The sequence below is a fragment of the Protobothrops mucrosquamatus genome, unplaced genomic scaffold, assembly GCF_001527695.2.
Source record: "Protobothrops mucrosquamatus isolate PMUCROS unplaced genomic scaffold, P.Mucros_1.0 scaffold925, whole genome shotgun sequence".
NCBI lineage: Eukaryota > Metazoa > Chordata > Lepidosauria > Squamata > Viperidae > Protobothrops > Protobothrops mucrosquamatus.
The window spans coordinates 30,460-58,313 of NW_015387176.1; the positions used below are offsets into that span (position 1 = coordinate 30,460).

Genomic DNA, 27,854 nt, shown 5'->3' on the forward strand with positions numbered 1-27,854 from the left:
TTTTCTGAGATTGTGGATTTGGGGTTTTCGTGAGCTGTAAGCCATAATCATCACAGTTATGACACATCACGGCTTGAACTATCTTGCTTTGCATATAATGAGTCTATCTCATATATTAGGTTCACCTTTTAAGTTGCATTACTGAAATAAATGAACTTTTGCACGATATTCTAATTTTTCGAGTTTCACCTGTATATCACCTCCACTAGTGCCTTTTCCTTCTGATCAATTTGCCACCTGCTGTTTGCTCACTCCATCCCTTGTTGTACTATTTTAATACACTTCTTCAAGAATTCCTTGCCACTTAAGATGCTGCAGAAATCTGTCACAGGCTTCTCTTCAAATACAACAGCACATAATTCAAGGAATCTGCAAATGTCTTATTTCAAAATATTTCTCAGTTGTAAAATTATGTACAAATTTTCCTATATTTGGAGAAGTGACCTTCAAAAGCAAGACTAATGAATGTGATATGGACACAGCTGGATATAGTTTGATCTGTACACTCATATCTGCAAATGTTGTCAACAAACAGCCAGTTGATTTGGTCTCTGCTGATTATTAAATAATAAGGCTGCACTCTCCACCATGATATCTCTGGCGCTATATACCCCGCATTCACCTATAATTTGCTAAATGATTTTATCTCCCTTTCTCTTGTTCTTCTTTTTAAATATGTGACAAGTATGGCTTTCATCTGAACTATGTAGCTGAAAGCTCCTCCTCCTCCTCCTCAAAATATTTTCGGGTCCATGTGAAATTCAGAAGATTCTTTGGTAAATGAAGAAGACAAGTCTGAAGAACCAGTTTAGTCTAGTAGCTAAGGCACCAGGCTAGAAACCTGAAGACAGTGAATTCTTGTCCCACCTGAGGGATGAAGGTTGGCTAGGTGACTTTGAGTCAGTTGCTCTTTCTCTCTTTCTCAGCTGAACCCACCTCACAGGATTTTTGTGAGGAAAATAAGAGAAGGAAAGAATATTAGATACAGTCACTGCCTTACATCTATCTATATATAAAAATAAAAATGTAAATGTTCGTTTGTTCAAAATCTTAAATCTACGAAAGTTCTTCACTGATTGCTTTGAAAGTTTGACACAACGTTGCATTCGAATACACACGTGTTTTTATGTACCTTCTTTTCCATTTAACCAGACTGAGCCACAACAACGCATGGCCGGGTACAGCTAGTATATATAAATAAAAATGTAAATGTTCGTTTGTTCAAAATCTTAAATCTCCGAAGGTTCTTCACCGATTGCTTTGAAAGTTTGACACAACGTTGCATTCGAATACGCACATGTTTTTATATACCTACTATTATATAGATGTCACACCTGTGACAGGTAAAACATGCTTTTTTTGAAAAACAGCACCATCTGTTGGACGTAAAAGCTTTCTCTTTTCTTTCTTTTCCATTTAACCAGACTGAGCCACAGCAATGCGTGGCTGGGTACAGCTAGTTATTTATAAAAATAATAGATGTGGGATATAAATATGTAAGTATAAATTGTGTGTGAACAATACAACTTTTCCTTTAAAACATTCTGGCCATCATAATACGTTAATTATTTCCTGTGAAGCCGTTTCAGCATAATGCTGAGCTCCTTTGCCAAATATCTCATGTATTCCCAAAAGCCATGCTGATGAATCAGTAGGTGGCTTCCTCGTTCTGAATCAGTCTGCTATTCAGCTTGCACGAATAAATTACACCAAAGGGCAACACACTGTGGGAAATGTTTTCTACTGGGCAACAATATCAGCAAAAGGAGGAAAGCAAATTTCTGATCTTCCAAGATTCAGCCTTGAGAAATTAGTATATTCCTTCCAGGATGCAGATATGATTAAGAAAAAAAATATGATTCTATACAAGTTAATTTTTTTCCCCATTGAGTTTATTAAAGAATATTATGTTTTCATTGCATTTTCCTGCAGTTCAGGAAAATAAACACTGGAAGGGGAATTAAGAGGCATGCCAGTATGGAGTTGCTTCATACTAGAGGACACATTGTAGACCTGACTAATGAAATTTTATTTTCTAGTTCCTGAAGGAAACTAGAAGCAGCCAGTCCGCTGAGATTTTTGTAATACAGGTGATCAATAATAAAGAGATTGCTTTGGCCTGCTCACAAGTTGTTCGGGTTCCTTTCCCATGATAATGACCGAGGTGCTAAGCTGGGACTTGAATAGGGTTGTTGATTGCATTAGTCCTATGATCTTGTCAAGTCATTTATAACAGGGTTGCATGAAAAAGTAATCCGAATGTTAAATTAGATCTGTAGTTGATTTGCAGTAGACCAAGTATTCTACTTTCAAATTGTTAAGGGATAGCAATGACAGAGTAACTCTCTCAAGTTTAAAAGTTATTGCTGAAATAAAGAGAACTTTAAATAAATAGAAGTAGATTTCAATATGGAAGAACTGTGAACTCTACACACTTTTTTCCCCCTTTGGTGTCTTTGCATCAGTGTTGACTGCTGGTGACTGCTTAGACAAGTCCCTGCAGTTTTCTTGGCATGATTTCAGAAGGACTTTGCCACTGCTTGCTTTCTAAGGCTGGAAGGGAATGACTCACCCAAGGTCATCCAGTTGGCTTCAGGCCTAAGGCAGAACTAGAACTCATGGTATCCTGGTTTCTAGCCTGTTTCCTTAACCATTACACCAAACTGCCTATCGCATAAAAAGATATTTATGATTTAGATTTCTTAATTCTAAGTATATATATATTGTATCATGTTCTACTTGAGGGATCTTGAAATTCCAGTAAAAGAAGAATGATAAAATAAATAACTATTTCCACAAACTAAAGCCTGCCAACTCCTGTAGTAGTAAATTCAGTTTTCTTTCACATTCAGCGTTTATTCTCTAAACATTTGGGTTGCAACACATTAAGCCTTCATGACCCTCTAAGAAATTCATCCCAATGGAGTCCTGCCACATTAATAGTAGTGATGGTTAAAATATATATCTACGTAGTCATTCCATGTTTTTCTTCAATTTTTTCCACCTTTTTTCTGACCACAAAAATCTATGAAGAAAGGAAGATAGTACACATATATCATCTATTGACTCTCCTGAAGCATGCTATGCCTCAGTTCCTCTCTGCCAAAGAATAAATTAAGATGTTCCTGCTTCTTTGAAAGTTACTATAGACCAGGTCATGGCATTTGTCAGTCAAAAAAACTAATACAATGTTGTCTACACTGACTAGTACCAGATTTCTAAAATCTCCAGGAAGTTCCATGCTTCAAACCATTGCAGAAGAAGCTAAGCACTTCTGTGATCTTATGTTGTTGACTGTGCATAGCAATTAAGCCTTTTTATTTCTGAATTAATTGCAGCGTAACTTCAATTGTACAAAAGCCAAATGTTCCTTTTTCAAGACTGAAGTTCTACAAGGCCTGAGGGCCAGCTGTTTTCTTACTGTAGAAATTTGCCTGGCCCTGCCATATAGTTTCTAAATTAGTCAGTCAACATCTTACTTCTCTACATAGAAATTCATCCTCTATAGCTCTTTTAACTGCAACTTCTCACTGATGCCTCCCCTCCTGAAAATGCATAGAACATGAATTAAATTTATCAAAGGAGGCAGAGCATCCATTGAATCTTGCTTGTTTCATATTGTCCTATTTGACAACAGAAAGGAAGATGTCTTCTTCTCTTCTCGGTGTTTCAAAATTGGCAGTAGTGATGATCAATGTGCATAATCTTCAACCTGATTCTGATGGATTGGGAAAAGGAAACTGGCAATGTTGACACAGATAGAGAGAAATATTCTTATATGCTAAGACACAGAAATATTCTGTTCTTGGGACTGTTAAGGAGTGATTCTAGATCTTTCTACGCATAGGAGAAAGATTCTAGCACTAAATTTCAATGCTATGGAGATAAAGTAGTTATAAGAGTTATATGTTTTGTGTTGTGGATTTGAAATATTTGGAAAGTAACAAGCAGAGAGAGTATTATCTCCTTCCTTCTCCAATTTCACACCTAGTGCATGTAGGCAAGAGGAAGAAAAATGTTCTGAGTCAAATTTTCAATTTGGCACTTGGAAACTCTCGTGATGATATTAAAGTCTATAAGACAATAAAAGGAAAAATGCAAAATTAGATTAAAACCTGTTTGACCCAGCATTTTATCCTCACAGTAGATGATGGATGACATCAACTGTGAGGATAATGGTAGTAGCAGGATATAAATGAAATACTAGTCCCACTCTTACATTCCAGAGCAAATAGTATAATATCCCTGATGCAGGGAACAATTATTTTTCAGTTTTGGGAATCATTGAGAGTCTTAGCTTCTGTTAGATTATCTTCTAATCACCTCTTAAAGGTTTTCAAGAGTGTGACCATCAGAACACCTCCTTGCAAAAAAAAAAGTCCATATTTCTTGCATGAAAAAAAATCTATTCCATTGTATATCTCCCATCTCTCACTTTTACTAGATGGTCCATATTCTAGTTTTATAAGGACCAAAACACTATCCAATATATAAGGAAGGGATATCATTTGGCTCATGCTGAGATTATCACATTCAACTTTCCATCCCAATTGTACCCTTTCTGTCACTTGTTTGTAATTTCTCTCTTGCAGGGGCATTCCTCGTTCCTTATTTCATTATGTTGGCTATATGTGGGATACCCATCTTCTTCATGGAACTGTCGTTAGGCCAGTTCTCAAGCCTCGGGCCTCTGGCTGTTTGGAAGATAAGCCCACTCTTCAAAGGTCCGTGTGCAATGCTAATCTAGTTTCGTCATCATTCCTGTCTTCCTTTCTTTTGCAGACTAAATTCTTATGGTTGACAGTGGAACAGGTTAGTCCTCATGCATTGTAGAGATGAAAGTAGAATCTTCCTTATCACAATAGGTGAGAGTAGTAATTATACTATTGAATATTATTCACTTTTATACTCGCTTTCGTGACTGTGAAAGTGAAAAAATATTTGGGAAGAGAATTCTCTCTCCCATAGTTTTAGAAGCATAACTGTCCAGGTGCACTAACACCAGGCAGATTTAATATAGATAGCTTTTTTTTTTTACAAAGCTGACACATTTCAAAATTAACTCACTACAAATTATGTTAGAACAGTGTTCTAGAATTCAGTAAATTCCAAATGTTAAGAATGAATGTAACTATTCAATTTCCAAGGCTTAATAATTAAGAACTCTGGGAGTTATAATTCCGATACTTCTGTAGGGTATCCTAGGAAAATGGCTGACTAATTTAAGACTTTGAAAAAAAGAGCTAAATTTAATGTGTGATCCAATGCAGAAGAAGACAGCAGGACTATTGGTGCCCTTACAAGGTGGCTAGAAAGAGCTAGCAATGTCAATTGAGCTCAGGACTGCTTTTATAACAATAACATTTAGACTTATATACTGCCCCATAGTGCTTTACAGCACTCTCTGTTTGGTTGGCAATGTGAGCATTATTTGCATAAGGCCCCCAACAATTTGGGTCTTCATTTTGCCAACCTTGGAAGGATGGAAGTCTGAGTCAGAAACCCTTGAGCCCATCTGGATCGAACCCTAGGCTGTGGGCAGAGTTGCCTGCAATAATGCACTTAATCACTGTGCCACCAGGGCTTCATGTAAATGCATCGTGAACACTGCAGTAAACAACCATCAACTTTGGGGGTTGCTTGTGTTTTGTTGCCATTATATATCATTTCTGCTCTTCTTTAGGTATTGGTATGGCCACAATCCTGATTGTCTCCTTGGTGGCCATTTACTATAACATGATCATTGCCTATGTTCTCTTCTACCTCTTTGCCTCGTTGACCAACAACTTGCCTTGGCAGTACTGCGGCAACTGGTGGAACACAGACCTGTGCCTGGACCACCATGTCACGCACACAGGAAACAGTGCTGTTCCTTTCAACACTTCTAACACTGTCAGTCCAAGTGAGGAATATTGGAAGTAAGTAGCTTAGACCAGAAAAGGGTGGGAGGGAAAGTAACCTATGAGGATAGATTTGCCCTCTTCAGCCTAAGCTGCAGTGCTTTTTTGTCATAGAACTCACCGGAACAGAGTTCCGGTACCTTTTTTTTGGATAGATTTTCCAAGTTTTAAAAGTAACTTTTGAAAATTTGATGTTTGGTCCACATGGATTTGAATCTCCCTGTCAAACGTAGCAGGTTGGCAGCAAAATCATTAAAATGGTGTATGTGGGCTGCTTGTGTGTTGAGTCCAATGCATGCATACTTTGTCCGGCTGCTCGGCTTGTGGCACTGCTCGGCTTGTGATTGGTCATGTGCTTACTGTGGGCGATGACCATTATGTTTCGTTACACAACTGACATGGGTGGGTGTGTGATTGACTACCTGTGAAAGGTAAATAAAAGATTAACAAGATGTGAGTTCCGGCACCTTTTTTCTTACAAAAAAAGCACTGCTCATAAGCATGGTCAGAGGTCAGCAATTATAGTGGTGCTTAAAAGTTTGTGAATTGGTTTTGAATTTTCAGTATTTCTGTATAAATATGACCTAAAATGCGATAAGTAGCTTTCATTTTCCTCAATTAAATGAACAAGCACAATGTTTTGTTTAATTGGGTTGTCTCTATCTAGTGTTAGGGTTTATGTGACAAATAGATCATTTTTAGGTCATATTTATGCAGAAATATTGAAAATTGAAAAGGGTTAATAAACTTTCAAGCACCACAGTATGGGAGTTGTAGTCCAAACTAACTGAAGGGCATCACGTTTCCTACCCCAATCTTCATGTATGGTTCATGCTTTCGATGTGATATTTGCTGTCAAATATATGAATCAATTCATACTGTTTATTACATGCGTAAGATAGTTCTATCTTTTTTCAACTGCATAATATTTTAAGGAGAATTATGAATTATACACTGTAGCAAAAGAGGGGGAACTGGAGCTTTATTTCAGCTTAATGAATCTATGTGGAGGCATTTTCATTGTGTTCAAAATAAACTATTTTGTTAATAGGACTGGAATTATTAAAGACCTTATTGACAAGGATACATTAAGCAGAGTCAGGGCTTTTTTTGTCACAGAACGCCCAGAACGGAGTTCCGACACCTTTTTTGGATGGAACCTTGTAGGGTAGGCAAGGCGGGTTGTATAATGTGTGTGAGTTCCGGCACCTTTTTTTTTTTTTTTTTTTTACAAAAAAAGCACTGAGCAGAGTGTATGCTGAACTCCATGTAAATTAATGTAACAAGCGAAATAGCTTTTCTGTGTCATTGTAGCTATCAGACACAAAAATGTATTTTATCATGCACACATGCCACATGCCCTCATCACTAATTTATTATTTGAAACTAGCTGTACCCGGCCACATGTTGCTGTGGCTCAGTCTGGTTAAATGGAAAAGAAGTGTGTTGCTTTTATGTCCAACAGATGGTGCTGTTTTTTAAAAAAAGCATGTTTTTACCTGTCACAGGTGTGACATCTATATAATAGTAGGTATATAAAAACACGTGCGTATTCGAATGCAACGTTGTGTCAAAATTTCAAAGCAATCGGTGAAGAACTTTCGGAGATTTAAGATTTTGAACAAACGAACATTTACATTTTTATTTATATAGATAATGCATATGCAGGAAAAGAACATTGTATAAAACATTTCTTAATGCGTGCAATATTGCAAAATTCTTTATATAAAGAAATCTCTGTTCAGGGAAAAAAACATCAAATCCCAAGTTAAACTAAAGCCTAAATTTAACTGGATGTTTTTAATCAGATTAAATACATCTGATTTAACTATTGCTTCCCTGCATGGTGTACACATATGTATGGGGAAAATGTCATTGGGGGGGGGGAATTCTACCCATTGAAGTTTTTTTCTCTCTTTTTTTTCCCCCCAAGCCGCTATGTCCTCCATATCCAAGGAAGTTCAGGCATTGGGGATCCTGGGAGCATTCGCTGGAATCTCTGTCTCTGCCTCCTGCTAGCTTGGATCATTGTGTATCTTTGCATCTTAAAGGGAGTCAAATCTTCTGGCAAGGTAAAGTATGAAATAGCAGAAGGCACCCATCTGTTTTTTTCCACCCTCAAATTATAAAATAATCCTGGTTGACCTTTCCTAAATGTTATTGTTGTGGTAGGAATTGAAAAAAATATATGTTTTTCTATATTTTAGGACAGGGATGAGCATCTCTAACGTTATTTTTCCCAGGAGGGTCAATTCCCCCCTCCGTGAATTCTTAGAAGATCATCTACTGTGGCAAAAAAACATATGTTATAATTCACAAATCTGAGTTAAGAAATGAATTTTACATTTCTTCTATGCCAAATCTACTCCTGATTCTTTCAACTTTTCTTTATTTCAGCAGTATAATTTAATAGTTGTGGGGAATCAGAGAAAATGTAATACTCCAGATCACCTATAGGTTCTGAGCATTTTTGCAAAAGATGACAATATACCTAAAAATGCTGTCATAATACTTTGTAAGTCTATTCTATTCTATTCTATTCTATTCTATTCTATTCTATTCTATTCTATTCTATTCTATTCTAACCTAACCTAACCTAACCTAACCTAACCTAACCTAACCTAACATAACCTAACCTAACCTAACCTAACCTAACCTAACCTAACATAACATAACATAACATAACATAACATAACATAACATAACATAACATAACATAACATAATATATAGTACAGTGATGGCGAACCTTTTAGAGACCAAGTGCCCAAACTGCAACCCAAAACCCACTTATTTATCACCGGGTGCCAGGTGGGCGTGGCCCACTGGATGGGCATGGCTGTGGTGGTCATAGCAGACTGGGTGGGTGTGGCCAAGGTGGGTGTGATCACCTTGATATTGCTCATGGGAAGGGACGCCTGTGGGGGCCGGGTAGGGTTGGGGGAGATCCAGGGGGTCTCTGGCAGGTGGGACAGTGGGCAGGAGGCTTGTCCTGTGAGGTGAGGCAAGGCAAGGCAAAGCAGCGTGGGGGTGCCATTGTCACAGGGCAAGACAAGGCAGGGACCGGGGTGGTTGCTGCCTGACACCATCGACCCCTGCACACAGAGGCCAGCGAGCGCATGGGTGCTGGGATGCATCTGGCCACGTGGGACCTCAGCGAATTAGCGGGCAGCTGGTTGAAGAGGGACAGTTGTCATCTCTGGGGCATGGCACACATGCCCACGTGTGCCATAGGTTCACCACCACTGATATAGTATATTATAATATATTATATTATATTGCATACTAATTCAAATGGGTTTAAAACACAAGAAGAAAGATTTCACTTGATTATTAAATGGGATATCTTGACGGTCAAAAGTATTTGATAATAGATATGATGAGTTCGTCAAACATAGGATGACGCATTCTGTTTCTGGATTTTTTGTGTTAAGCAGATTGTTGAATGTTTTTAGGGCTTCCTCCGTTTCTCTCATTTCATTGTATGGATCCTTAATTATTTTTCATGGAACCATGATAACCATTTTGCACATGGCGGTTGTGTAAATTTACGAAGATTACAAGAGTTCTAGAGTTGTCTAAAAGAGACAGTATCTTTTTAGAGCTGCCGCAAATAAATGTCCCTGTTTTCTTGTAGGTTGTTTATTTCACGGCCACATTTCCTTACCTCATTCTGATCATGCTCCTGATTCGTGGGGTGACACTTGAGGGAGCCTGGCTAGGAATCAAGTTCTATCTCACACCCCAGTTTGACCTCCTACTGTCTCCCAAGGTGAGATCTGTGTCAATATTATTATGTAAGAGAATTGATTTATATACCCCTTTTGACTATCTCATGTTCTGGATGATCTTAGAAAATAAAGAAGATTTCTTGGATGGGACTTCCTGGAAATTCCAGGCCTTTGGGTAAACTGGAGACCTTAAAGAAATCCTAAAAAAAGGCAACAACATTTCTGTAATGCTACCAAGAAAACTGCATGCACCAGAAACTGATCAAGGCATCATTAACATTTTTTAAAATTCTCAGTTTAAGCACTACAAGTTTATATATGATCCTGAAATATACTTGAGTGGGCCCATCCACAAATACTGTAGTTCATTACCATCATCATCATCACCTGGAGGAACATTGTCCATGGGATCGCGATGGGTCGGACACGACTTCGCAACTAACAACAACATTATTGCACAAAGAAGAAAGATGAATAAGTTTTCATATTTGTCTACTATCAGTCAAGTGGTTTCTTCTTTGACTCCCATATATGATGAGCACTTATGGCAGGGGAGATATAAAATATATTTAAAAGCAATTTCAGGTCTTGGTGGATGATAGTAATTTGGTGACAATTTTATTTAGAATTCCATCATTATAAAAGTTATGGCTGAAAAAAAAATGTTCCAGGAAAGCCCAACCACTCTTTCTAGTGAGCACCAGATTTTCCCTGCGCAGAACATTCAAATGCATCCTTTTCAAACTATTGTTACATTGATTCTGTTGAAAAAGATACTTAGCCTATGATTGGGGGTAAAAGCTTTAGTAACCAATACTGTTTGCTTGCTTGTTTATTGAAATTATTTAACTTCTCGTTTTCCATTTCTAATGCAGGTGTGGATTGAAGCAGCTTTGCAGATCTTCTATTCTCTTGGGGTAGGATTTGGGGGACTTCTCACCTTTGCATCATATAATACCTTCCACCAGAATATTTACAGGTATATATTTTCAATGTATGAGTAATGGAGATGGAGCAGATTGAGAACAAACTATTGTTTTGTGTATTTTCAACATAATCATGGATGGGACTTCAGGAGATAGAAAAGACAATTTTGGATATACAGCTAAGATTAGGGAAGGGGAGGGGAGGGGAGGAGAGGAGAGGAGAGGAGAGGAGAGGAAAGGCTAATTGGGACTGAAGACATAGCTCTGCCACTGTGTCTAGTTGTGTGGCAATGGTAGGGGTTTTAACAACGGCTGTCACTGATATGCTTTTTGTTTATATATTTGCTTTTAACTTAAATTGGATTTATTTTTATTTTTGCAAGATGCCCAGAGTCATTTAGATGAGCTTGGCAACCATACAAATCAAATAAATTGTTATTATTATGGTTTGTCACACAGTCAGTCAAATGTTTAGATTGGATTTGGCACTTTTATCCATCTATGAATCCTTCCCAAGGATCTGGGATAAGCAGACCAGCACCTGCTAAAGAACTGACAGCTGTGACTTCACATTATTGTGAACAGATCATCATCATCATCATCATCATCATCATCATCATCATCATCATCATCATCATCATCATTCTTTGGCATCCTGCATCATCATTCTTTGGCATCCTGCAGAAATTCAGCAAAAAATCAGTTTATATTCATACAATATACCTTCTTAGTCTTGATTTCTTTTGCAATGTCAGCCAGGTAACAAAGAAAAATATATTTGGCATTATGTTCCTGTCTGTCATGATTGCTTTGTCCCCACTAATTCTCAAATTAATGAGAATTCTTATATCCATTGCTTTTTCTTACTGAAATATCTACCAATGGTGCATTTCCTAAGATCTCCACATTTCCATATGCCAGGGAACACTGTGTTTCTTATTTCAGTTCTAAAAGTCGGCATAACATTGCTGTCCCCAGAAGGGAATATGTGAAGTGGGCATATATGTATATACCAATGTCATTTTAATATGGGATGGGTAGAACGTGATCTTCCAGACCTTTATTGGCTTGTGGTTCCTAATACATCTCACCAGTGGCCATGTTAGCTGGGTCTGATAGCAAGTGGAGTTCAACGTCTGAAGAGTTCTACACTCTACCGTTACATTAATAGCAAGCAAGTATGGCAGTTTGTTCAATATCTTGTATCTCCTTAAACATTCTGTATCGTCTGAGATCAGATTATTGAGGTCCTATTTTTTTTGTTTTGGTTCTGTAGGGATACATTTATAGTCACTGTGGGGAATGCTGTTACCAGCATTTTGGCTGGCTTTGCCATTTTTTCTGTTTTGGGATACATGTCCCAAGAACTTGATGTTCCTGTTCAGGAAGTTGCCAAAGCAGGTAAAACCTAAACATTTCTTCTATCTTTTGTACAAGAATATATGTATGTATGCAGGTTAGAATGTCTGTTAGACTGCCAGAGAATATACATTGCACTGACGGATGAAAAATTATTCAACTAAGTGCCAAATTCCAGATAAAAACAAAAAGAGTCAAGCCGATATATTTATATAAGAAATGTACAGAAATTGAGAATAAAAAAAAAATTGAATGGAAAGGACAGGGGATTTAAGAAAGCTAAATGAATCAAAAGAAATTTTTATGCAACATGGGTACAATAAGAAGCAAGATCTAATGAGAAAGTAGATATGAGGAAGAAAGAGTACAAATACAAGAAGAACTATACAAGGAGGACTCCCAGACCATTGATATGTACAAAAAACTATGAACACTGGGCTAAAGCCAGACTTTTGGGAGAAGTAGAATTAAATTAATTAATTTATTATATTATATGCTACCTTTCATTCAGAGGATTAAGGTGAGGCATGTAGCACTTGCTCCTCTTATTTTTTTCCACCAGAATCACTTGATGAAATAGGTTGGCTGAGAGAAAGGGACTAGCCCAGCATCTCCCAATGAACTTCAATGGTTGAGAGTGGGTTAGAACTGGAGTTTCCCCATTCCTAGATTACATCCACCCAACTGCTTCATTGTGCTGTCCTTCCATCCTGAAACTGGTTGGAGATAGTGGCATCCTAAATCTTGCTATCCTCACAATGCGCTTCCTCCAATTGTATAATTTTAATATTTTGGACACATAATGTGGTAGAAAAGTATTTGGAGATGATGTCAATGCTTGGAAAGAGTAAAGGCAACAGAATAAGCAGGTAACAGAAGACACAGAAGAACTGTACATAAGGATAGCTTCTCCAACTAATCATATAAGCCACAGACTGAGAAGAGATTATTTTTCTTCTTTGTGCATCACTCTGTGATAAAGTGTACCAGAGAACAAGTGATCAACAATAAAGGGTTTTAAATCTCATTAGCATTGTAACTCAGAACGTGGCTATCACTAACTGCATTTGTATTTTTGCCAAGAAAAATGTATCATTGCATCCAGCAGGTATTTGCATTAATTGATACATCTAGAGCCAAATTAAGTGGAAGTTGTGAAATATATTTCCTGATTGATCACATTTTTTTATTTATATGAACTTCTGAAGAGACCCGGTTCCACCCCATTTATAGTACAAAGAGGGCTACCAACTATGGAACAGGGCTAGTTTGACGTAGCGGTTAAGGCAGCGGGCTAGAAACCAGGAGTTCTACTCCTACTTTAGGCACAAAACTAGCAGGGTAACTTTTGTGCGTTCACTCTCTTTCAGCCCTAGAAAGCAGGCAATGGCAAACCACATCTGAAAACGCTGCCCAGGAAAATGCTGGGACTAGTTCATGTAGTTGCCAGGAGTGAACAATGACCACCAGAACAAGGGAAACTCTCCCACTATGGAGAGCAAATACCTTTAGGTCAGGGCCAGCCAGCTTGTTTGCCTAGGAGGCCAATAAATAAATGAATAAAACCACACATCCAACAATCAAAATGCAGATTGTGTGACAATGTGAGCAAGCTGATTCAGTGTGAGCTACAACTTCACTTGTTCAGTGACTCAATTTTTATACTCATGAAATCCAGCCCTAATGATGTCTCCTTGATTGCATTCATAATTCTTCTCATTCTTGGCCCATTCTAGGTCCAGGGTTGGCTTTTGTAGTGTATCCACAAGCCATGACAATGCTTCCTCTTTCTCCTTTCTGGTCTTTTCTCTTCTTCTTCATGCTGTTGACTCTTGGCCTGGATAGTCAGGTAAGGGCAAAACCTGCTGAGAGAGGAAAGGCTTTAACCATCTGCCTTCAAATGAACGGACCTTACAGTTGATGAGATCTCATGCTTTTGTATTCAGTTTGCCTTTCTAGAGACCATTGTTACTGCAGTGACAGATGAGTTCCCATATTACCTGCGGCCAAAGAAGGCTTTTTTCTCAGGCATCATTTGTGTTGCAATGTTTCTAATGGGGCTCATTCTCACAACAGAGGTAAGTAAGCAAAGTAGATTGGAAGAGATTGTAATAGCTGGAGCTTTAAGCTTACAAGTAGAGCCTGTACTGTATTAGGATAAAAGGGCGAAAGGGCAAGGAATGAAGAGGATTGCACACAGCATCTAGTAAACTATGTGACACCAGTAAAAGAGAAGATAATCAAAGCAGAAGTTGTGGCTTATCTGTTTACCCAGCCAATAGGCTAATTTCTATTAATAGTTAATTGCAGCTACTTAATCCTCAACATTCAAAATCTGAGCAGTGTCTTATCACTTTCTTAGGACCAGGTCTTTGGAATTTTGGCATATTCTGGTATTTACCGTATTCCTTTTGAATATTTAGGTAATGAAACATAACCTATAGCTATGATATCTTGGCCCAAACAACTTTATTCAGATACAAAGATAATATTCCATTTAATATGTTTTTAAGTGTAGCTCTTGCAAAATGGAGTTGGGCAGCTTTTACATTCAAATAAATAAATAAACGAGTAACTGTGGGGTCCTTGGTGTTCTCTGAGTTTGGCCGTTTTCTTGCACTTGCACTGATGATGTTACCTAGTTGGGTAATGAAATGTCTGCAAGAAAACAGCCAAGAGACAGATCAACCCTGAGCTATAAATATACTTTTCTATTGATTGATGGATACATACATACATACATGCATACATACATACATACATACATACATACACACACACACACATACATACATACATACATACATAGACTTTGGACATTTATCCTTTTTCTCTGCAGGGTGGAATGTACTGGTTGGTGCTGCTAGATGACTACAGTGCTGGGTTGGGTCTCATGGTGGTGGTCATAACTACCTGTCTGGTAGTGACACGTGTTTATGGTAAGATATGTTTGCAATTGTTATAAACCCTTTTTTTTAAAAAAAAAAAGTGAAATGAGCAATGTAGACATGTATGAGATGTAATTTGTGGAGCAGAGATTTGGGATTTAGAAAAAAGGTAGCCCAAATCCAGGATCAGTGGCATTTTCTTAAAAACCAGAATACAGAATAACAGAGCTGGAAGGGACCTAGGAGGTCTTCTAGTCCAAACCTCAGGCAGGAAACCCTATTCCATTTCACATGAAATCACACGAAGTGAATTTAACTACTGCATCATCTTTTACATTACCTCCCAATAGTTTATGCTGCTGAAGAAATTTTAAAATCTTGTTTAGAAATCACAGACTGTGTGTCTCGGACTGCACAACATTATATCTGCTCACCAGGAAGTTATTCTCACTGTACTCAGTGGGACTTCTTCTCAGGTTACAATCTTATGCATGCTCACCTAGAAGAAAGTCCCACCAAAGGTTGAAAAACTTTTAAGCAAACATACATAGAGTTGAACTGTTAATTTATTCGTTTCAACCAGATTATACACTTCTGACTGAACAGCATCGTTATTTCCCATTCCTTTTCTTCTCTGTAGGCATGAAAAGATTTTGCCGTGACATTCACATGATGCTGGGTTTCAAACCAGGGATATACTTTAGGGCCTGCTGGTTGTTCCTGTCTCCAGTAACAATGACGGTAACTATAGTCACTCTGAAGCATTCTTTCCTCTAGCTCTTCCTATTGTCGTTATGTCTGCCACTCAGGAATTATTTTTTTTTATCCTTGTTGCATTGTTCTTTCCCCAGCCCAGGAGGTTTGAATGATAGGTACTTTTGAATTTAGAAATGATTACATTGGTATGAGTACTCAAGGCTTTATTGCATGGCAGTGTGAGAAAGTAATATAAAACAGCAATCAAGGAATAACCGAGGTTATTGGAAGAACTTTAAGGGGGGGAAAAAGAATGACCTTGCACTTGTTCTGCCAGTCAGGGGACTCCAAAGAGATAAAGCCAACAGATCCCTTTACAGCTGGCAAACATAGAGCAGGTCTGCACTGATGTTCGATCTCACTGGGATTATTGACCAGCTCATATGGGTTCCAAACCATTAAAAAAAAATCACCCCTGTTTTCAGTGTCTTCATCTCACTTGATTTTGCTAAGGGCAAGGAGGATAGGTTTATCTTATCTTTTTCTTGGAAAGCCTTTTCTATTCTGCTAAAGAGGAGAACATCCCAAGGTTAAGGAGTATTTGTTTGTACAAGGTGGTGATGAAACCTCATCTGCTGAAGTTGAGGAAGTTCATTTTACTCTACACAGGTGTTCCATACCAACGGCAGAACAAAACAAAAGATAACCCTTTAGTAACTAAATAAATGCTAGCTTCATTCTGTATTAATTGTCAACCATTTATATGCCTAGTTTAAATGGGAATAGAAAGTTCTATGTACCTAAGGATAAAAGAGTTCACCCCGCTATTTCCTTGATGATCTTCCACAGCGCCACTGTACTAGCCCCATGGGATTAATATTGCATCTGTTGAGCAGTATAAAATATACTCAATTAACCTGTAATATCTAAGTTTGAAAGGAAATGAAAACTCCTATGGCAGATTGATTGGTTCTCTGACGCTCTGTTTCAGGCCCTGCTTGTGTACAGCATTATCAAATACCAGCCTTCAAAGTACAATGGGACTTACTGCTTTCCATTTTGGGCTGAGGCTCTGGGCATCCTAATGGGGATCTTCTCTTGCCTGATGATCCCCATGGGAATGCTGTTTGCTGTGCTTCGAGAAGAAGGGACACTCTGGCAAGTAAGTAACAAGAAGAAAACCATCCAACCCAAAACAGCAGCGTAATCCTGTTGGGCTAAAACAAGTGAAGCAGTTATGCAAAGGGGAAGGGAACATTTGGGGAGATTCTTAGGTTTCTTTAAAAAAAAAAAAGGTTAAAACTATTATAGGACTTGTGGTAGAATTGTAATGGATTTCGTTCTATATCATACTAGCAATAGCAATAGCACTTAGACATATATACCACCCAGTGGTGGGCTTCAAATATATGAACAACCAGTTCTCTGTGTGGATGCCACTTCCAGAAGTCCATTCTGGGCCTGGGCAACAAAATATTAGCTACCAGTTCTGCCGAACTGGTGCGAACTGGCTGAATCCCACCACTGATACTGCCTCATAGTGCTTTACAGCACTCTCTAGGCAGTTTACAGAGCCAGCATATTGCCCCCAACAATCTGGGTCCTCATTTTACTGATCTCAGAAGGATGGAAGGCTGGGTTAACCTTGAGCTGGACAGGATTGAACTCCAGGCTGTGGGCAGAGTCAGTCTGCAATACTGCATTCCAATCACTGCACCACTAGGGCTCCTCCATTTCTCTCACTATGAAATTATGTCCCCCATTTTAATCAATAGAGGCTTTGCAAAGACAGACCCCAAGGAAGAGGATCAGAGCTGCTTGCAAGCCTAGGGTTGCAGATTGCCCACCTCTACTGTGCTTTCCCTCATTTTATTGTATGACTGCCCAACTAGAATATTATTTACCACCTTTTCTCATCTAGTGAGTCCTAAGGCCCATGTGATGTGATGTGGTTTTGTGGTCTTTCTGTTTGTTTTCATCTGGCAGCAGGAATAAAATCCCAAACAATAATTTTGCATTGTTAAGGCCCAAATCATATTTCATGGACCAGGATTAAAAAGGTGTTGCATGAAAGGAAAACAATAATTACACATGTGAGGAAATTAGAGTGCAGGAAGTGGCAATTAGCCGCAATCATATATTTCCTTTCTACAGTTTAACTTCAGTTTTGTGCAGTGATGTATGGTAAGCCTCAGCAATGTCTTCTTTTCTCTCCTTTGTGCAATAAGGAGAAAAACTGGAAATTTCATTTTGATTGTTAACTAAAGCATTCGAATTGAAGCCAATTAGTATTAACTGGTGGTTTAATAAAATATGCACTTCTATAAATAGTCTATAACTATGTAAGTCATAGTTAAAGTTAAACACAATTTAGAGTCAGGCATATCAATAACTCTCTGGTTAACTGAAAACAAATCTGAAAGCTTTTGAACATACAGCTGGGCAGGAAATGCCCAATGCTCCTCCAGATTTGCTCCAATTTGTTCAGTACAAGTCTGAACTTTAGCATTACATCTGAAGGGTCATTATGAACTCATATAGTACTGTGAACAGATAAAGAACTTGGCCACACCCCAGCGTTACTGCTTGTAGTCATTTTGCCCACTTGAAGTCAACCCATCATTCTTCTTCTCTGTGCTATTTGTCTGCAAATCCAAATGGCTTTCAGCATGATATCACCTGTATTGTTATGGGTCTGGAACTCTCAAACTGCGCCTTCAGCCAATTACTGCTCAGTCAACCAAGCCCATAACTAAGCAAGGAGAATGCTCACTCTCCTTGCATCAAATCTATTGCTGGATGCATTGCCTCTGAAGCTTCCAGTGCTTTGTGAATTAAAAAATTAGACCTATCTCCTTCCTTCACAAAAACAGAAGCAATTGTTCCTTGTTTCTGTCTCCAAAACACCCAAAGACCATGCTTTTGATAACATGCCTATGTGAGCGTTGGTCTGCTGGCTTGGACAATATTGCTGCCACCCCCTATGGTAGGCTGCTAAGAAGATACTTGCAAGGCAGTGAGAATATCCTTAGTCTCTTTATTGCACTAAATGAGCCTTGAAGACAAGGTGTGGGCGGGAGCATGGCAGGCCCTCTTTCCAGAGTGAAAACAAATGTGTTCAAGCTCTAGAGCAGTCTTTCTTAAACTTTGTAACTTAGGTTGTGTGGACTTCATCTCCCAGAATTCCCTAGCCAGGCTGGCTGGAGAATTCTGGAAGTTTAAGTCCACATATTTTAAAGTTGCCAGGATTGAGAAAGACTGCTCTAGATGGTCAACTAGGATATAAAATCCCACCCAAATCTGAAAAGAGGGAGAAAAACAAGGGCAATTTTCTGAGGGTGATAATGAATTCCTTTTTAGAAAATGTTTGCAACACAGTTCAGGTTTGCAACTGACATATTTTATTCAACAGAGCAAAGAAAATAAAGTAATACATTATGCCAGAAACGTTGATGATTTTTCTTACTATTTAGGCAAATACAAAATATTTTTTTTCCTAGCTTTTCGTTTAATATCTGTGAATGCCAACCAGCCAAAACTAGAAATTTCATTTCTTAACCAGTTGCTGACCAATACATATTTAAAACAAGGGGACCTTTCTGTTGCTTTTCATGTTTCCTAAAATTATGTGTCTTATTGTTAAGATATTAGCTTTAAGATGGAAGCCTTCTATGTAAGTGCTCTGTTCACATAAAGCAATCTGACCTTTACATTTTTTTCTTTCAATCTAAATACATTCTGCCATGAGAATTTTAGGCAGAAGGACAGTTGTCAAAGCAAGCACATCCAATGTTAGCACAATTTTATAAATCCAAATGTTCAATTACAAACCATTTCAAACCATTTCAAAAATGAAGGAAAAGAGGGAAAGAGATGAGGAAAAACTTTCTCTGCTTGGGAATCTGTAATATTGCTGTTAATCCAAGAAGTCACTTATGGGTTATAAACTGATATCAAAGGCGCTTCCTATGTGCCTTTGGCCTTTCTGGATGTGTATAAGTTTTTAACAAATAGAAGTTGCTTCCTTTCATAAATAAAAGGCACTGCATGCATTGTACTGGGACACCTAGTCCTTAAAAAGAACTCTTCAGAGATACGTGGGTCAAGGTGACCTATAATAGATTTTTTTTGACAAAAACTTAAATTAGAAAAAAAATTGGATCTCCCAGTTCACAATCTCCCCATCTCAGTGATTATCCTATTTTCCACAGAGATCTTTTGCTTCTGACTTCATGGCATGTGAGCTCAGAACTTTTTCATTTTTTATTCCCTAAGACACTCTCTAAGTTTTACAGCTCCAAGAATGCATTTTCTTTATATCATTCTTTGTAAATTTTGCCCCAGATAGAAACGTTTCCTCTTTGTATCCATTTTATGTTATTATATTAATAAGATCATTTTTCAAACTTTTATATTGAGGCAGAAGGTGTCCTCTGCTGGTATATATGTAGACTGCAAAAGGATTGTCTCTAGAAAGAGAACAGAGTTCAGCACTTTTGCATTATATGCTGAAGTCATATGGTACTGCAAGTCATTTCTGAGTATTACAGGGGTTCATATAAACAAATTAGCTTTCTGCAACTTGATTCTAGTTGGGTTGATTTCCAGAGTCCAATTTTCACCAAGCCAATAATTATTAGATTAGGGCTGCATTATTAGATTCCTGGACCATTAGAAGGACATCATGGCCCCTTATACCACTCACTCCACCCCAACTGGGTTTGCAAACTACTCCCAATAGTAGTCAAATCCACCTTGCTTCCTCTCCATATTGATTGCATCATGTACCATATACGACATGGACCATAAAATAAGAAAAAAGTTATGGCACATAACAACAATAGGGGGTGCAATGGCTCAGTGGTTAAAGACACTGAGCTTGTCAACTGGAAAACTGACTGCCCAGGTTCTAGACCCAAGTGCCGCACATCTAAGTGAGAACCCATTACTTACCTCAGTTTATACCTACCAAGCAGTTCGATAGCATGTAAATGTGAATAAATAAATAGGTACCACTTCGGTGGGAAGGCAACAGCATTCTTTGTGCTTTGACATATAATCATGCCACATGACCACAGAAATGTCTTTGGACAACCCTGTTTCCCTTGGCTAAGAATCAGAGATGAACACTGCCCCCTAGAGTCAGACATGATCTTTACCTTTATAGCAACAACAGGCATCAGCATGCCCAAGGTAACCCAGGTGTTGCTGCTTGATCCCTTTGCTGCTGCTCTCTATTGCCACTTTCTGAATGGTCATAGGAGGGATAGACTTGATCCTGAGGCTGAATCCTAACTACATCAGCAATATCAGCGCTGATTAATTTTTGTTGAACAAATGCTTATCTTGATTATTTTTCTTTACTGATTTGTATTCTGGGAACTGTATGTTTTTCATTTTTTTCATGTTATTATATGTAAAAGAAATTTAAAGCAGCAACCAGTAATAAACATTGTACTTTTTGGGGTCTAGAACATGGGTCCTCAACCTTCTGGTCCGTGGACCAGCACCAGTCCATGGCATGCCAGAAACTGGGCTGTGCAGACAAGTGAAGCCCCATCTGCAGGTTGCAGGCTGCAGGCTGCAGGCTGCAAGTGAAAACAAACACACCCTTCCGGTCTATGGGAAAGCCTCTCTGCACAGAACTGGTTCCTGGTGCCCAAAAGGTTGGAGGCCACTGGTCTAGAAATCACATATAGGACTCATCTTCCATGTTTTTACCATGACGCTCAGAATAGTAAGGGTGAAAGTTTATATGAACCTTGGGATAATATAAACACTCATTGGCACATAGCAATTATGTAACATACACCTGAAATAAATATTTTATTATTTTTGCACTGACTCAAAAGGAAGCAAATAATTCCTTTGGGCATCTCCACTGCTATCAACATTCTTCCTTGTTTAAGGGAGCAAATCTTCATGTTCAATCAGCAGAACAAACTGATCTGTTATTTTCCTTGATGGTGTCCGTTAATGTATTTACTAAGTAAGCCAGAGTGTGAAAAGGCAGGTGGAAGATAAAGCACGTGATCAAGGAAGAATGTTGGTACCAGTGAAAGTTATTGGTACCTCACCTGTGCCGGTGTTAGGACCACATTAGGTCAAGTAATTAGATCTCAAAAAGCATCTTGCAACAAAACTATAAGCTTCTTGTATCTGAGGGCTTACAAGTCTTGAGAAGGCTTAATGAGATCCCAAGATTGAACAGATCTTGAATGCCATAATTCCTTATAATTCCAGGAGAAAAGAAAGGCAAAATTTCCATTTTTTTGAACTGCTATAGGGGAATCATTTCTTATGTTAACAGTGGGACAAGTATTGTAGATTACTATACATGGTGTGATTAAACTGATTCATTAGTGAAGGATTAATGAAATAAATTCTTATGCAAACAGTGGGGTGGTTTAGGTTAGCTGGAATCCCATCAAAACCCACAAGTAATACATGGCAGGTTCTGTTAATACCCATGAACTAGAAAATAATTAATTTCGTTGGGATGTGCTTATAATGACAACAATTCATTTGTTCATTTACCTGCAGAGAATCCAGCAAGCTAGCAGACCAACAATGGATTGGGGTCCTTCTCTGGAGGAAAACAGAACTGGCATGTATGTGGCAACCCTGGCAGGTAGCCAGTCTCCTAAACCCTTGATGGTCCATATGAGAAAATATGGAGGGATAACTAGCTATGAAAACATAGCTTTTCAAATTGATAAAGAGATGGAAGAGGATGAAGAAGAATCTGTCATATGAAGAAAAAGTTTACCTATTCACATGAGGTGATGGAAGGCAAAGAGATTGTGGGGAATATTCTGCACAACTTTGCACTTTGGCACATCAGTCCAATCAGCAGTCTGTTTCCAGATACAGCGAAAGATGGCCTATTCAGAACTTTATACCAGTGCATTTGGCTGTAAATCCTGATGTTTTTGAGGTTTCTGTTCAATGTGAGAAGAGCTTGTTTTAGTGCTTTAATGCCTGATGCAGGTCACTCATCCATGTTGTCCTTGCTGCTGTCACCAATAATGGGTTTCTCAAATTCAGAATAAGTATACTGTATGCTAGCTCCTATTGTACTGATCCAGTCTATTTTTCCTGTAGCTATACGTTTGTACTTCTTTATCCACAAACATCCTTGTTCCATAGAAACACAGAAGTTTCTTTATCCAGTGGACCAATTCTCAAAAATCTTCCATTGTTCTATCTTCTGTGGCTTAGTAAATGGTAATTTTGCATAGTGCCTCAGAAGTTTGAAAGTAGTTTATGGAAGTGTATTCCTTATAGAAAGTCAGAGACCTTGAACATGTGTATGAATTGCAAGAAAATCTTCAATATTACAGTATGTCTAAAATTCCAAATCAATTAGTCTAATTTTTAAGTCTAGGATAAATTAAAAGATGTAGAGGAATTGTTTGGTTACAGGACAACCATAAAATTCAATGTATAATGTATTCAGTCTTGTATTGGCTTGAAATAGTAGACATATAGAAGTTAGAAATAACTAACTTAGGGTCTCTTTTTTTTCCAAGGATTAACACAGTCCAGGAAAAAAATGGAACGGGGAAACAAATTCATGCCAGTAAAAGAAATATGTGCACCAGGGAGGTTAAGCTGACTGAAAAATGTCTTTCACATGAAGATATATTACAAAATAATAATAATAACAACTACAGCCAATATTTTTACAAATTGTTTGTACAGTGACCAGACACTTTGGGATCTGTTTATAAAGTGCTTAATTTACACCTGTAGAGTCTGTCTCTGAAAACTGCAGAAATAAGAGTTCAAATTCAAGTATATGCACATTTATATGAAGCTTTAATGCCAAGAGTCCATATATTCACTATGTATGAAAACTACAGTCTGTGTGAATGTAGGAAGCTATTTAATATTGAGTCTGTCAGGTGATATACAGTAGCTCCATGTGACTTAATGGTATTCTATAAAGCAGTTTCATACCGGGAAAATCACTGATGGAGCACATATTTTTTTGCAAATAACTGCTGCCAGTTATTCAAGGTTTCAGAGAGCATGGGACTTTGAAGATGCAAAAAATTATGTGCCCCAACAGTGATTTTTCCTGTATGAAATTGCTTTATAGAATACCATTAAGTCTAGATCACTGTTACCTGTATGAAGTTGAAGTGGCTACAACAATTCTAATGGGGGACTTTCTCCATCCACACCTGGAGATGTCAGAATCCTTGTCTACAAAGCATTATCCATATTACTTCTTTTCTTTCTAAAGAATGATAGTATCATAAGTGGAGATGGTTTAAGTTGGCCATATGGAAAACGGGTATAATATGGAAATGTTATGATGGGCTGGCTGGCAGGCTGCTTAAATGGATGAACGGATGGACTGAATAATAAAGGAATGGTTGCATGGTACAATATGCTCTTTAATTCATTATCGAACCATGTTGGTTTCAAAATTTATTATAAGATGCTGACATTGTCTTGTGCTGAAATCAGCCTTTAATGGGAATGTAAAATTTACACCATTATCTGGAATACAATCATGCATTGTAGAAGTAGAAGGGAAGGTCAAATTTACACTTTAGCATTGTTCACGAAGACAGCCAGCATAAAAGACAACATCTAAGGTGAAATGTTGATATTGCCAGCACTGTCAGTTCTTATAAGACCATTTCTCATTTTACAGAAAATCCAGGAAAAATCTCTGATGAAATCTTAGTTTAAATACAAGTAATCCTTGACCTACAACAGTTCATTTAGTGACCATTCAAAGTTACAATGGCACTGAAAAAAGTGAGTGATGACCGTTTTTCACACTTATGACCATTGCAATTTCCCCATGATCATGTAATTAAAATTCAGATACTTGACAATTGACTCATATTTATGATGGTTGTAGTGTCCCAGGGTCATCATGTGATCCCCTTTTGCAACGTTCTGACAAGCAAAGTCAATGGGGAAGCTAGATTCACTTAATAACCACGTTACTAACAAGAACTTCAGTGATTCCCTTAACTGTGGCGAGAAAAGTTGTAAAATGGAGTAAAATTCACTTAACCAATGTTTTACTATTGAAATGTTGGGCTCAATTGTGGTCGTAAGTCAAGGACTACCTGTATAGGTGCTGGGGAATTCTGAGAGTTGAAGTCCAGATGTCAACATCAAGTTTGAGAAACACTGCCTTGATTTGGCCAACTGTATCCTTCATTTTCTAACTGTCACTCTTCAACTGCCAAACTGATCCTTTTCTTATCTTAATATCTGGCCAGAAAACTGAATAATTATGTTTTTAATGGGCTTTATAATTATCGATTCATATCTATTGTCCAGCCAAATTCACCCACATTGTACTTTCTTATCTTCCTCATCCTTTTTAAACCACTTACTTAAACTCCCATAGTATGTAAAACCAAGGCACTTTTAACTGTCTTAGAGCTAATACAGAGTGTAAATGTGTGATCTCTGGCCTATTCATTTGCATTATAGGCTCTCTTAATGGTCCCTCTGAATATCCAAAGAAATAAAAATTCAGTGTTTTTTCACACTTGCAAATAAAAGTAATTCACATTAACTGAGTAGGGGAAAATTCTATTAAAATCCTTGAATGCACATACGAATATTTTTCCTCAAATATTGGTAAGGGGGGAGATTTTTTTAAAAAAGCAAGAGTCAACAGCAATTGTCCACTGAAGGCAATTTAAAGAAAGAATCTGATTCGCATATTAATATTTGCTGATACGATGAAGAAAAACAGACCAAAACAGACCTTGTGCATACTTTTGACCCCTCAACTTAACACATGCAACATGAAACATGCAATAAAGTATTGTAAAGTATTCTGTATTGCTATTTTCATTGACAATGAAGCCCTTGTTACTAATGCAGCACAATCAACCTTCTTCACAGCTATTTCAGAAATATTTGAATAATAGGGATGGTCAAACAACAGTGGGATGTTTGGTTTATTAATGGTCATGTTTTGTTCTCTCCAGTTTTTAAACATAGGGTAATATGCTTCCATGCAGTGTAAAATACTGTAAGCAAATGAATGTTTGTACTGTATTATGGATTGGCACTTTCTAATGGCAATTCTTTTTAAGAGAACTGGATGCTGATGGTGGCTATTTTGCCAATATGTCAGTGATTATAAGAGACCCCTTCAGCACCGTTTTGGTCATGTTCTTTGTATGGAATAAATTTGTATGTAATAAATTATTCTGATTTGCCTCATGGATGTAGTATTCCAATAATCCATACTAAAATGTATCCAATTTTTTCTTCTCCAGTGTTTAGATTGTCTTGCACAAGTCATGCATATGAATATATAATTTGGGTCTTGATTACTGTGGATGTGTAAAAAACACTATGCAAAAATAAATAGAATATCAGTCATCTTAGCATGGACAACAGAATAGCCTTGATTATTGCAGAAAGCTGCAAGTTACTGAATTCCTCCTGTTGTGTTTGGATCAATCAGCATAACCACATTGGAACTGACCTTGCAATCATTCATAAGCAGCCACATTCCTAGAATAGAATAGAATAGAATAGAATAGAATAGAATAGAATAGAATAGAATAGAATAGAATAGAATATAGTTGGAAGGGACCTTGGAAGTCTTCTAGTCCAGCCCCCTGCTCAAGTAGGAGAACCTACACCATCTCAGACAGGTGAATGTCCAATTTTCTCTTAAAAATCTCCAGTGATGGAGCGCCCACGATTTCTGGGGGTAAGCTGTGTCACTGGTTGATTGTCCTCACTGTCAAGAGGTTTCTCCTTAGTTCCAGGTTGCTTCTCTCCTTGATCAGTTTCCAACCATTGTTTCTTGTCCTTCCCTCTGGTGCTTTGGTGAACAACCTGGCCCCCTCTGCCCTGTGGCAGCCCCTCAGATACTGGAATACTGCTGTCATGTCTCCCCTATTTCTTCTTTTCTTTAGACTAGCTAGCCAAACCCAAGTCCCGTAGCCGTTCTTTGTATGTTTTATCTTTATGTTTTATCTTTATGTTTCATCTTAATTGCTCTTCTCTGAATTTTTTCCAAACTCTCAACATCTTTTTTGTGATATGGTGACCAAAATTGGCTGCAGTATTCCAGGTGTGGTCTTACTATGGTTTTATAAAGCGGTAATAATACTTGCGTGATCTTGATTCTATGCCTCTGTTTATACAAAGAAGAAACCAAGGGCTAGAGGGCAGTCAGAAATACAAGCTTCCCCCCCCCAACTGTAGTCACTTAGGATTTATAATTTCCAACTGAGTTAAGAAGCACTTTAACTAAATGTGGCAAAGAAGAGGAAAAAAAACTGACAAAAAACTTCCTCAAATAATAATTGGAAATAACTACAGCATATAACATTAATTCAACCATTAAACTTATAACTCAGTCTAGACCATATACCAACATATTGAATCATCTTCTCATTTTTAGAACGCAAAGATTTTTAAAAACAGATAACAAACTCATATCCTGGATCCATTTTTTTTAAATCAGGAGAATAACTTTCTTTCCACTTACGTAGAATTATCTTCTTTGACATAACCCATGCTCAGCAGAGCTAAGCTCTTCACAAGATGAAAAATTCTATGTTTTAGGCATATAATTTAACATCACATTGAGAGCCTTCTATCATATTTCTTCCAAAGATTATGCTACTATATGTAATAATTTTAAGTTCAAACAAGATTATACAGATAGTCCTTGACTTACAACTACAATTGACCCCAACATTTCTGTTTTCAAAGTGAGGCCGTTATTGAGTTTTGCCCAATGTTATGGCCTTTCTTGCCACAGTTGTTAAGTGAATCACTGCAGTTTTTAAGTTAGCAACATGGCTGTTAAGTGAATCTGGCATCCCCGTTGACTTTGCTTGTCAGAAGATTGCAAAAGGTGATCATATGACCTGGGGACACTGCAACTGTCATAAATACTAGCCAGTTGCCAAGCATCGGAATTTTGATCACATGACCACGGGGCTGTTACAACAGTCATAAGTGTGAAAATTGATCATAAGTCACTTTATTCATTGCCATTGTAACTTCAAACAGTCACTAAATAAACTGTTGTAAGTTGAGGACTACTGTAACAAGACCAAGTTATATGGGTTAATGAATCTTCTGATTTCTTACTGCCAGAATAAGAAATGTACTCTTCATCTCTTTGTAAACATTCTTTAAGGTCCAAACTTTCTGTTTCAGAATATCAGGAAATGGAATAAAATTAAAACTTTTTCCATGGCTATGTTTGCGGTTTCCTTCTGACATGGGAATACAATTACTTGAGAAGTATCACTAGAAATACAATCTGGTCCTAAAACCATTTAAAGAAAATAGTACAATTGCAAACAATAGTTTCTAGTTATCCCTGCAATGCTTG

The 27,854-nt window shown here is 37.7% G+C and overlaps 1 protein-coding gene across 1 annotated transcript in view; it reads left to right on the plus strand.

The window, feature by feature from the left end:
- The window catches only part of SLC6A7 (solute carrier family 6 member 7), a 37,457-nt gene extending 15,202 nt beyond the window's left edge, over nucleotides 1–22,255 (plus strand). Inside the window, exons 3-14 of the mRNA XM_015819450.1 lie at nucleotides 4,593–4,724; nucleotides 5,684–5,918; nucleotides 7,834–7,972; nucleotides 9,537–9,671; nucleotides 10,506–10,609; nucleotides 11,833–11,957; nucleotides 13,652–13,764; nucleotides 13,862–13,993; nucleotides 14,755–14,854; nucleotides 15,444–15,544; nucleotides 16,491–16,661; nucleotides 22,043–22,255. Coding sequence (XP_015674936.1) covers nucleotides 4,593–4,724; nucleotides 5,684–5,918; nucleotides 7,834–7,972; nucleotides 9,537–9,671; nucleotides 10,506–10,609; nucleotides 11,833–11,957; nucleotides 13,652–13,764; nucleotides 13,862–13,993; nucleotides 14,755–14,854; nucleotides 15,444–15,544; nucleotides 16,491–16,661; nucleotides 22,043–22,255 — 1,700 coding nt within the window. The remainder of the gene's footprint in view (nucleotides 1–4,592; nucleotides 4,725–5,683; nucleotides 5,919–7,833; nucleotides 7,973–9,536; nucleotides 9,672–10,505; nucleotides 10,610–11,832; nucleotides 11,958–13,651; nucleotides 13,765–13,861; nucleotides 13,994–14,754; nucleotides 14,855–15,443; nucleotides 15,545–16,490; nucleotides 16,662–22,042) is intronic.
- The last annotated feature ends 5,599 nt before the right edge of the window (nucleotides 22,256–27,854 follow it).